This window comes from Manduca sexta, unplaced genomic scaffold (genome assembly GCF_014839805.1).
Source record: "Manduca sexta isolate Smith_Timp_Sample1 unplaced genomic scaffold, JHU_Msex_v1.0 HiC_scaffold_166, whole genome shotgun sequence".
NCBI lineage: Eukaryota > Metazoa > Arthropoda > Insecta > Lepidoptera > Sphingidae > Manduca > Manduca sexta.
In genome coordinates, this window is record NW_023592546.1 from 3,698 (window position 1) to 15,512 (window position 11,815).

Here is an 11,815-nt window from a genome sequence, read left to right on the forward strand (position 1 = left end):
GCTTCCTTATGCGAGAAGCGGACAGAGCGTTGAAATATACGTACGCTCCGTCTGCGGGAACGAGCAGCGCGGCGAAAAGAGAACTCAGACCGGCCATCGCGATCAAGAGAAAGGCGAGCAACGTATACACACTTGAACAAGAAGAAAAACAAGAGTGTCCGGCATGCAGCGAGGCGCATGTGTTAACGCAGTGCCCTAAGTACAAAGCACTTAGCGTCGAACAGCGATGGAACCTGATCAAAGAAAAGAAGCTGTGTTTTAAGTGTGCGAACAGTACTCATCGGCGCATAACATGCAAAGCCAAGCTGTGCGGTGTGGAACAGTGTCGTCGTCCGCATCACTCATCGCTGCATCAAGCGGAAAAGAAACCGGAAAACACAGAGGTACGTGACAAGGAACAAGTATTGTCAGTGACGCCGAAAACGAACGTCGGCGCACGCACCGTGCTTCTGAAGATGTGCCCGGTCGTAGTCGCCGGTCCACGGGGGGAGGTGAGAACGCACGCTCTCCTCGACGAAGGTGCCACGGTGACATTGATGGATGAAGATCTCGCCGAGAAGATAGGTGCAGACGGCCCTACACAAGCACTGCACCTAAGCGGCGTTAACATGGCTCAAAAGGAAAAAGCCAGCAAGTTGGTGACGGTGCGAATTAGAGGTGTGACAGAAGACGAGCCACACTCAATACGAGCAAGAACAATAAAGCACCTGAAACTGCACCAACAGACCATTCCGGCAGTGCTTATGAAGTTGAAGCATTTAAGGGACCTGCCGGAAGAATTGTGCTATGAACGAGCGCGCCCAGGCATCTTATTGGGCGCGGATCATTGGGAGCACATTGTGTCGCGAGAACTGCGAGTTGGCGGCCGCAACGAACCGGCTGCATCAAGGACGCTACTCGGCTGGGTGGTGCACGGTACGTTACCACGTAGCGTCATAACAAAGAAAGAAAACGTGCTTCATATATACGAGCGGGAGCACGACGGACTGCATAACCTCGTGGAAGATCACTTCAAAATAGAAGCGCTCGGCGTCACACCAGAACCGAGAGTGAGTGACGCAGATCGACGAGCCATCGCCACATTGAAGACGTCTATAAGGAAGATAGACTGCGGGTACGAAGTCGGCTTGCCGTGGCGACAAGACAACACCGCCATGCCGCCGAGCTACAACGCGGCACTTCGACGCCTGCGACAAATCGAGCACAAGATGGACGCCTCGCCTGAATTTGCCCGCGAATATACTGCACAGGTGAATAACCTTATAGAAAAAGGATACGCAGTGAGGTGCGACGGGTCAGAATCATCGAGCCCCGTCTGTTGGTACCTCCCTCACTTCGCGGTGCAGAACCCGAACAAGCCTGGCAAGCAGAGGTTGGTGTTCGACGCAGCGGCGACAAGTCACGGGGTGAGTCTGAACGACCACTTACTGGAAGGCCCTGACATGTTGATGTCTCTGCCCGGAATAATGTTTCGGTTCCGGGAGAGCGCTGTAGCAGTCACAGCGGACATACAAGAAATGTTCCTGCGAATCAAGATCCGTGCCGAAGATCAGTCAGCGCAGCAATTTCTGTGGCGCGGTAACGACCGAACCAACCCGCCGCAGCGATTTAAGATGACCAGCATGATCTTCGGTGCAGCGAGTTCACCATTCATGGCGCACTTCGTAAGGAATCACAACGCCAACGTGCATGCGCAGCTGTATCCCCGAGCAGCGGAGGCCATCACCAAATATCACTATATGGACGACTTGGTGGCCAGCTACGATACACCCGGAGAAGCGCACGAAGCCATAGAGGAAATGAAGACGGTGCACGCGGCGGCGGGATTCACTCTGCGCGGTTGGAACTCGAACGACGAGAGTGTGCTTCGCGACGTGCCCCCAGAGTTGCGCTCGAATCAGCCCACGCAACTGGGGGGAGAACATCAACACAGCAAGATATTGGGACTGCGGTGGGACCCGGAGCGAGACGAGCTGGGATTCAACACAGCAATGAGCCGAGTCCCGAAAGAAGTAAAACGCAAGTGCGCACGCCCACCAAGAGAGAAGCCCTCAGTACAGTCATGTCGATCTACGATCCACTGGGACTTCTCAGCGTGTACACCATTCGCGCCAAGATCATCCTTCAGAACTTATGGCGCTTAAAGATGTCGTGGGACGAACGGGTGCCAGAGGAAGACGGCAAGCTGTTCGCGACGTGGTTGTCGCAACTGTCGGCGATCGGCCAGTTGCGCATTCCCCGACATTATGGACCGACGAGCCACGAGCGACGCATCGAGCTCCACGTTATGTGCGACGCCAGCGAGCAGGCCTACGCAGCGGTGGCGTATTGGCGGATGGTCGGCCAAGAGAACGTTACACTCTCTTTGGTGGCCGCCAAGGCGAAGGTGGCACCGCGACGGACGCAAACGATACCCCGCCTCGAGCTGCAAGCGGCGGTAATCGGGGCGCGCCTCGCTGACGCAGTGAAGAAGGAGCATCGCATCGTGGCGGAGAGAACTATATATTGGACTGACTCCACAACAGTCATCCACTGGATCCGGAACGACGAGCGACGGTACACACCCTTCGTCGCGCATCGTCTGCGGGAGATCGCCGAGCTCACCGACAAAAGTGAGTGGCGATGGCTACCCACGACGCACAACGTCGCCGATGAAGCCACTCGACTTCGGAGCGACGCCGTGAGTGAAGACAGCCGGTGGTTCCGGGGACCTGATTTCCTCCTCGAGCCCGAACAATCATGGCCCACGAGAGACGGAAGTCAGGACGACGAAGCAGAGGTCCTGCACATCACAGAGAGCCCGGAAAAGGAACGCTGGCTGCCCGACCCGACCCGCTTCTCCAAGTATGAAACATTGGTGCGAGCCACGGCGAGAGTCTTGGCGTTCGCGGACATCGCGCGACGCAAGACACCACACCTGGAAGTGGGACACCTGAAGCGGGCGGAGCTGTTATTAATGCAACAGGCGCAAAGGGAGAGCTTCGGGGAAGAGCTGCAACGATTGAAGTCTTCCCAGCCGGTACAAAGGACGAGTCGGCTATTCAAGCTGGACCCGGTGTTAGAAGATGGCGTGCTGCGAGTCCGGGGACGCATCGGAGCAGCCACAGTCCCGGATGACGCCAAACGACCGGTCATCTTGGACGGCCGACACCCCGTCACGAAGCTCATCGTGCTGCAAGAACACTGTGCCGCAGGTCACGCAAATAGGGAGCGCGTGACCAACGACCTGCGGCAAAAATATTGGATAATACACCTGAGGCCCACCGTGCGCACCGTGGAACGAGACTGCGCACTGTGTAAGGTGCGACGCACGAAGCCGCAGCCACCGGCCACGGGAGATCTACCCCGTGCCCGCTTGGACCCGTATCATCGGCCCTTCTCCAACTGCGGAGTGGACTACTTCGGGCCGATGATAGTGAAGATCGGACGCCGGCGAGAGAAGCGTTGGGGCGCGCTGTTCACCTGTCTAACGACACGCGCCATACATCTGGAGCTCGCCGCATCCCTGTCAACGGATTCGGCCATCATGGCGTTGCGCAGGATGGCAGCAAGAAGAGGATGGCCGAAAATAATGTATTCCGACAACGCCACAAACTTCAGGGAGCGGATGAAGATCTACGAGCGGCCTACAAGGAGTGGCAACCCGAGCTACGCAACGTCGGGCTGCTGCATCGGATGGAGTGGCGCTTCATCCCTCCGGGCGCACCCAACCAGGGAGGTGCGTGGGAACGGTTGGTGCGATCAGTCAAAACCGCACTAACCGTCACCCTAAAGGAAAAGGCGCCGTCCGAAGAAACCCTACGGACGTTGTTGGCTGAAGCCGAACATTCAGTCAACTCAAGACCACTGACCCACGTGAGCGTCGACCCGAGGGACCCGGAGGCGCTCACGCCCAATCACTTTTGTTGGGCTCATCATCGGGCCTTCCCACAATCGGACCCTGTGAAGACGTCGATCGACGGGCATGGCGAGCGGCGCAGGCGTTGGCGGACAACTTCTGGCGCCGGTGGATAGCGGAGTACCTACCGACCCTGGTACCCCGCGGCGAGTCAACAAGAAGAGTTCGTCCGCTGCGCGTGAACGACGTGGTCGCCATCGCCGACCAACAGCTGCCGAGGAACGTGTGGCCGCTGGGGATCGTCCAGCGCACGTTCGAGGGACCCGACGGAGCCATACGAGTCGCTGAAGTCAAGACAAAGAGCGGCGTATTTCGACGCCCGGTGACGAAGATCGTCGTGCTGCACCCGGAGGAGGAGGCTGCGCGAGCTACGCCGGGGGGGAGGATGTTAGCGACACGACGACTTCGCGGCCGCCGTGACACTGAGGCCCGTCGACGACGCTGCCTAAGGAGCGACGTTACGGGACGGCGGACGCAGCGGGACTGAAGCCCGCGCGCCGCACGCTCAGCGAGCGACCCGTCAACGCCGCATCCAGAGGAGCAACGTCGCGGGACGGCGGTCGCCGCGCGACTGAGGCGCGCACTGCACGCGCTCGACGAGGGACCCGGCGCCGGCGCATCGTGGAACGACGCCCCGCCCACCAGAACCCTACGGCCAATCAGAGCGACGGACGCGCCAACGAGGGAAAAACGGCGGGCCAATGGCCGAAAAGTGCGTAGGAGGCACACCCGTGCGTTATAGTGCCTCCTAAACTAGTATGTAAGTCGGGCGATTGTATGCGTAGTTTGTCGTCACACACATTCCGCGCTGAGCACCCGACTCGAGCGGTCCCTTTGGCTTTTACCGAGTACCTGCTCGGTAAAGCCATTGTCCCGTTTCCGAGTACCTGCTCGGAACGACCGCAGCGACCTCGCTGCACGCCACGGACAAAGGGAACAATAGGGCATTGTCCCTGTTGTTACCTGCGTCCATTGTTTGGGTCCGGCCGCGTCCTTCTCAGGACAGGGTCAAACCCGTTTCTGTATCGTTTCTCGACAATTTTGCCCCTTCAGGGTTAGCTCGGTGGTAAACCTAACGGTGATAACAAGCCGAGCTAGCGGTGACCAGCCCGCGCTGCGCCCCCTCAGGGCTAAAGCGAAGCCGGACGGGTGCGGACAAGGAAGCTGTGGAGACACACCACAGTTTCCCCCGCATATCTCCTTCCCAACCCTACCCTATCCCTTTCACTCCATCCCGTGTGACGGTTGAGCGTGCGGACCCCTAAAAAGGTCCAATACCGTTTACGTCGCACGGATTGTTAGGAACCCTTTCGCACAATAAGATTGGCAAAGGGAGACAAGCTTAGGGCACATCTATTTTTAAGTACATCCCCCTCGCCTACACCCGGCGGGGGAGGGTCACTCACGCACACAACCCCGGGCACACCCACCCGGGGACGTTTGTACGTACTTTTTAGTCACGCGTTCGTTCACAGTGCGATAGCCGCCTGGTTTCTTGTGGGTTCTTTCCCAGGCGGAACGCACCCGGGTCCCGAACCCACTCGCGGCCCTCATTCATTCTATTTCAAGTGCCCCTAGGCCCGGATTCGCCCGCAATGGCAGAATCTAGGCCTATGGACACTGACGAGCCAGCGTCGGATGTCAACAAGGCAAAACACGCCATGCTGACAGCCCTCGCCTCCTACATTAGGGACGACCCAATATTCAGCTCATACGTGCGCTCGATATTGGTCGCCAACGAGCCCCGTGCGGTGCCTGACTCGCCGGAGTCGCCCGCTTCACCCGCGTCCTCTATTGACTCACCTGAGTCACCCGCTTCCTCGGACTCGTCGGAGTCGTCCGGGTCCTCGGACGGATCTAGTCCGCCCGGGAGCCCGGCCGACGCCGTCGATCCCGACCTCGCCATGGATTCCGATCCAGGCGCACCCCAGCTTTCCGCTGTCCCCGTCGCTTGCGCGTCCAAGCGAGCTGTTTCCCCTGACCCCTGCGAATCGCGGTCTGGGGCCGCGTCGTCGGACCTCGACGACGACGGCTTCACGACCGTGAGGAACGGGCGCAGGAAGAAGCAGCGTAGCTCAGACGCTCCTGCCTCCCAAGCGCCTTCTGCGCCGTCCGCGCCTTCCGCGCCTAAGCAAAAACCCGCGGCTTCCCAGCCCGCGCCCGCTAGCTCGACGGATTCGTCGCCACCGACCCAACCCAAGGGGCCTAAAAAGCCACCAAAGGTCAACCTACAACTTCCCGAAGGGGCCTCCCTTCAGTCCTTTTTTGATGCTCTCACCCGTGGGGGCATTAAAATCCCGCCCAATGCCTGGAACAGTGGCCAAAAACTACTGTCCCTCCAGCCCGGGTCAATTAGCGACCACCGCGAGTTGACCAAATTTCTAGATAGCAAACGCTATCATTATTACACCTTTGCGCTCCCGGACGAGCGCCGCTATAGGTACGTCATCCGTGGCATACCCCTCCAAATGTCGGCCGCCGAGGTCCAACAAGGCCTCCAGGCCAAGGGCATCGCAGCCCTAGAGGTGCACCGGATGCACCGTAAATCGCGATTGTCACGACGTGGCATACAGTACGAGATGGTCCTCGCCATCTTGGCTACCCCCGCGGACGTAAAAGCTCTTTACGAGCTTCGCGACATCTCGGGCCTTGGCGGCTTCACCGTCGAGACCCCACATAAGACTAGCGAGGTTGCGCAGTGTCACAACTGCCAGAAGTATGGCCACAACTCGCGTGGCTGTCGCCTCCCGCCAGGTGCGTCAAGTGCCTCGGCGAGCACGGCACGTCTGAGTGCCCGCGTCCGAAAGATAGGTCCCAGTGCACGGAGCCGCCTTCTTGCACCAACTGCCGGCAATCTGGCCATCCGGCCAATTACCGGGGGTGCCCACGGGCACCCAAATACAAAGTCCAATTATAGGACCAATCAGGCCCCTAAGGCCAAGGCCCCTCAGGCCGAAAAATTCGTTTTGGCCCCAGCCCCGACACGTAACCCGTGGTTTCCCGCCACGGTACGTGCCGACTCGCGTCCCCAGGCCCAGGGCGGTGGTTCTCCCGGAGGATCTCCCGCCACCCCGGCCACAACACCAGCAGCGGCGGCCACTGTTCCCGCTCCCGTCCCAACGCCCTCGACCTCCAAGGCTACCTCTTCCAAGGTAGTCAAGTCGAAGGCTCCCGCACCATCCAAACCCCAGGTGGCGGCGACTCCGTCGTCTAGCGGCGCGGCTTCTTCATTCTCTCTGGTTTCCCCAGAGATTATCGAACTCCACGCGCTGATCCACGACTGCTCGTCCAAAATGAAGGCACTGGGTCGCTCTGACTCAGTCCTTTTCGCCCAAATTTATAACGCGCAACAGCGCATATTCCAGCCTCACTATGGAATCCATTTTCTCTCCGTAATGGCTTCTCCAAACGGAAATAACCCATCGCGACTCAAGCCTCGCTCCCTCAGAGTGGGCTTTTTCAACCTTAATGGTATACGCGGCCAACGAGCCGAACTCTCAGACTTTGCTCGCGATCATAAATTGGACGTCTTCCTCCTCCAGGAAACGTTCCTCAAACCCTCCCAACGCAGTCCCAAACTCCCCAATTTCAATCTCGTGCGAAACGATCGCACCGATGGCCCTAAAGGTGGCACTCTCATTTACTACAAAAGGTCCCTGCATTGCATACCTCTCGACCCCCGAAAGCCTGAGCAGCATTGAGGCTTCAGTGTGCAGGCTTTCTATGACAGGACACCCGCCGATCACTCTGATCTCGGCCTATCTCTCTCCCAGTAAGGAGCTTCACTCCAACGAACTTGTAACCCTACTTAGTATGGGGGAGTCCGTCCTTCTGGCGGGCGACCTTAACGCCAAGAACACTCTCTGGAACTGCAACTCTACCAATGGTAGGGGTGCGGTACTCGAGAGCTGTCTTGACGAGATTGACATGAGCATTCTGGTTCCTTCTGAACCCACGCACTATAGCTTCGTAGACGATAGTTACAGACCAGATATTTTAGATATAGCACTCGTAAGGAACGTATGTCTCAACGTGCGTTCCCTGCGAGTGTTACACGAGTTAGATTCAGACCACAGACCTGTGATCCTAGATCTAGGCCCCCATAACGGTCCCTCAGACACAGGTCCTAACGACAGGGTGAAAGTGTCGACGAATTGGCGGCTCTTGAGCACCAAACTCGCCGATACTTCATCTAATGCTCTCTCTTCTATTCCGCCCAACATCGTGACTCGCGAGGAAACGACCGGCGCGATTCGCTCCTTCACCAACCATCTACACCACGTCTTGAGCGAAAGCTCCGAGAGGGTGCCCGAGACCGGCAACGGTCAAGGGCATCTTCCCGATGACGTGAGATGGGTGCTGAGGAGGCGAAACGCAGCACTAAAGGCCTGCGTGTCTGACCCCTCCCCGGATCGACGGCGTCTCGCGCGTTACCTCCAACGTGAGGCCAGACGTCGCGTAAAGGACGCCGTCGATTCGAGGTGGGAGCAGCACTTGTCGGAAATCCAACCGACCCACATGGCCTTTTGGAAGCTGGTCCGCTCTTTCAAGAGAAAGGATGTGGCCTCTTTTCCCCGCTCAATCGTCCGAATCAACGCCCCGCGTTTGACGACGACGAGAAAGCGGAATTATTAGCCTCCACCCTGCAGTCTCAATGCTCGCTCGAAACAATTCCCGTAGACCACGATCATCTTGTTGCGGTAGACACTTTTGTCGAAAGTAGGAACGCGATCCCTTCGCCGCCTATTCCGCGACCATTTCAAACAATCGACCCGGACGTCGACGCGCCCCCGACCCCTCGCGCCGGTGACGATCGAAGAAGTCGTCACTCTGATCAAGGCACTAAATAGGCGAAAAGCCCCGGGGCTGACGGTATCCCCACTAGGTTACTGAAAATGCTACCGGGGCATCTGGTCAAGATTCTTGCTGACATCCTCAATGCAGCATTCCAGAACTGCTACTTTCCTGAGGCCTGGAAAGAAGCAGTCGTGATAGGAATTCACAAGCCGGGTAAACCCGCGTCAGAACCGGCCTCTTATAGGCCCATTAGCCTACTTAGCACGATAGGGAAACTTTATGAGCGGATCGTCCTCGACCGTCTCAAAATAGTAGCTCACTCCCACAATCTGCTCCCTCCAGAGCAGTTTGGTTTTCGAAATAGGCACAGTTGCGTGCATCAGATACTCCGCATCACGGAGCATGTCTATTCCAGATTTAAGTTAGGATTCTATACCGGTGCTCTCTTCTTCGATATTGAGAAAGCATTCGACAAAGTGTGGCACAACGGCTTGTTGTACAAGCTGTACACTCTCAACGTGCCCACACAGCTCGTGCACATCATACGAGAGTTTTGTCGAATCGCGGTTTCAAATATCGTGTCGAGGGCACCCTCTCCTCGTCATACCATCTCGGCCGGAGTCCCGCAAGGCTCCGCGCTATCACCTTTCTATTCTCGCTATATACTAGCGATATTCCTAAATACAAAGACGCCCATCTGGCGCTCTTCGCGGACGACACGGCGATCTACGCTTCACGTAGAGAACCGGAACATGTGGTGCGCATTTTGCAGGCCGCCGCCGACCAGCTCGGCGAGTGGTTTCGCAAATGGCGCATCACTGTCAACCCTCAAAAGCCAAGCTATCCTATTCCATAGGAAGCTTCAGAAAGAAGCGCCTAACGCTTCAGTTAGATTGTCTGGCCAAATCATCCCTTGGACCCATAAGGTCAAATATCTAGGTGTGATCCTTGATCAGAGGTTGACCTTCGCCCCACACGTAAATGCGGTACGCGCGCGAGCCGCATTCGCGATGGGCCAGCTCCACTGGCTCTTAAACAGAAAAGTAAGATGTCTATCCGCAACAAGATTAGGATCTTTACTACGTGCGTTAGACCGATCATGACGTACGCGTCCCCGTATTCGCGCATATACCGCCTGCTCGACTTCAGCGTCTGCAGGTGTTACAAAACAAATTCCTCAGACGTGCACTCGATGCCCCGTGGTACGTTCGCAATCGCAACCTCCACGTGGACACCGATATGCCGACCATCAGGCACTTTATGCACATGGCCAGCAGACGCTATTTCGATAAGGCGGTCAATCACCCGAATCCGTTAATCCGACTAAATTCTAAATACACTCCATTTGACCGCGCCAAATGGAAGACCGCGTTCAGTCTTATCAGATCCAGAGGACGATATAACTCTGGCAATACGTAGAAAGCACGAGCTGCTTAAAAGCTCAAACACTCAACACGACCGCTGCTCCGTCCTCGCCGTCGAGGACCTCGCCGCGTCCCCCGTCCTCCGACCCTTCTGATAATTCCGGCCCGGGCGCCGATGTAAACATGTTAGACGGTTAGGTCGTTTTTCGCTCCTTTCGCGTTTCCATAATCGCTGATGTCCCCAAAACATCCTCTCTCAGTGGCCGTCCTGAGCCGAGGTCGTGACCCTTTAGAGGGTCGCCCTCAGCATGGTCACTTAAGGGCTCGCAGTGCCTAAAGCACGCACCCGCAAGACCGGTGTGTTTGTATAAGCCGGCCCTTGCCAGGCTAACAAACGTAAGACAGGATCAAAAAAAAAATGCGTAGTTTGTAGTTCGAGGCAGAATAAGAAAATTAGTACGAGATAAGCAGATTCGAAAATAAACCAGTGAACAAATCCGTGGCAGTTTTAATACAGTCCCCAACAGTCTCATTTCATTAATTTCGCTGAAAAAACGCTAAAATCACAAATTGCGTCCGAACGAATTAAGACGCATAGGTACTCTCCAGTATTATGCCAGTGTGGACACTGGGTGGGTGTATGGCACAATTTGGCACGACGCCAGCAAGTCAGGTGGCCTCTACCCAACGCGTTGCCAGGTAATGTGTCCGCAGTAGCACAACCTATATTTTTTTAATATCTGAAGCATGACATATTTTTTTGCTGACCGTATTTGCCATACCGTGAGCTCCCTTCTGTAGGGAAGACATAAATACAATCAGGGATCGTTGAGCCCGTCTCATAATATAAACCAAGCATGTGACACTCCCAACAATGCCTGCCATTCCGCGTCAGCTTTAAGAATGGAATTACGCTCACTTTTGATCGTTCGTCCTGGAGTTTTACGCCAGTATTTAATGGGTTTTACAATGTAATTATTCTGACACTAATCCCATGTAAATGCGGCAATACTGGAGAGTACGTTCCAAAAATATAACACTAAAGTACAATTTCCTTACAAGTACTTTACGCAGGATTATGTCTTCTGAAGTAGGCATCTACTATACATTTTCAGCAATTAAAACCCTAATATATTAATTATATTCATTTCAGAATGCAGATTTAGAACGCAGGGATTTGAGAAATGGCTGAAAAACCTAACTCCGATAGAACTATTTTAGAGATAATAATAAACCGAAAGGACAAATTTCTAATGACACAAGTAACAGACTAGAAGTCCGTAAAGAATGTAAGCTATTATATTATCAAGGCAATTTTTTTTAGAGCATCCCGTTACCAATTTCCACGACAACCTGACATGACGAGGTGGCCGAGAGGTTAAGGCGTTGGACTGCTAATCCAATGTGCACTGCACGCGTGGGTTCGAATCCCATCCTCGTCGATATATTTTGTTTTCAAAAGCAAATTTGATTTATAACAATGCATTTTAATAACCTACAGCATAATTTTAAATGCTTTGAATAAAACATTTTTTGTTTTACAGATAATGCTCGCATAATTCTACAGTTCTTCGTCACGAATCACGACTCACGGTAATCATAATATGATACGAAGCATTAAATATTTAACATTCACAAACAATGAACTTGCATTTCTGGTGCGACTTAAATTCAATATAACGACATCTACCGGAAACCGCTTGAAATACTCTTTTCCAAGAGCAAAGCTGCCAACTTTTGTCCATTCCAGTATCGG

At 55.1% G+C, this 11,815-nt stretch overlaps 1 protein-coding gene and 1 non-coding gene across 2 annotated transcripts; both read left to right on the forward strand.

Moving 5' to 3' along the window:
* The first annotated feature begins 2,146 nt into the window (after positions 1–2,146).
* Positions 2,147–5,147, forward strand: LOC119191572. Its single transcript, XM_037445460.1, has 3 exons — positions 2,147–3,731; positions 3,949–4,285; positions 4,952–5,147. Exons 1-3 carry the CDS (start codon positions 2,147–2,149, stop codon positions 5,145–5,147), a joined length of 2,118 nt encoding a protein of 705 aa, XP_037301357.1.
* A 6,272-nt stretch (positions 5,148–11,419) lies between these two features.
* Positions 11,420–11,501, forward strand: Trnas-gcu. Its single transcript has one exon. It is a non-coding gene; the product is annotated as a tRNA-Ser (tRNA).
* The last annotated feature ends 314 nt before the right edge of the window (positions 11,502–11,815 follow it).

Bases quoted from the DNA above. Each gene is read 5' to 3' on its own strand.
- LOC119191572 (XM_037445460.1), top strand. From the start codon at position 2,147: ATGTCGTGGGACGAACGGGTGCCAGAGGAAGACGGCAAGCTGTTCGCG. The intron at 3,732-3,948 runs GTTGGTGCGATC...GACCCTGTGAAG, and splicing joins CAGGGAGGTGCGTGGGAACG to ACGTCGATCGACGGGCATGG. The intron at 4,286-4,951 runs GTTAGCGACACG...TTGCCCCTTCAG, and splicing joins GCTACGCCGGGGGGGAGGAT to GGTTAGCTCGGTGGTAAACC.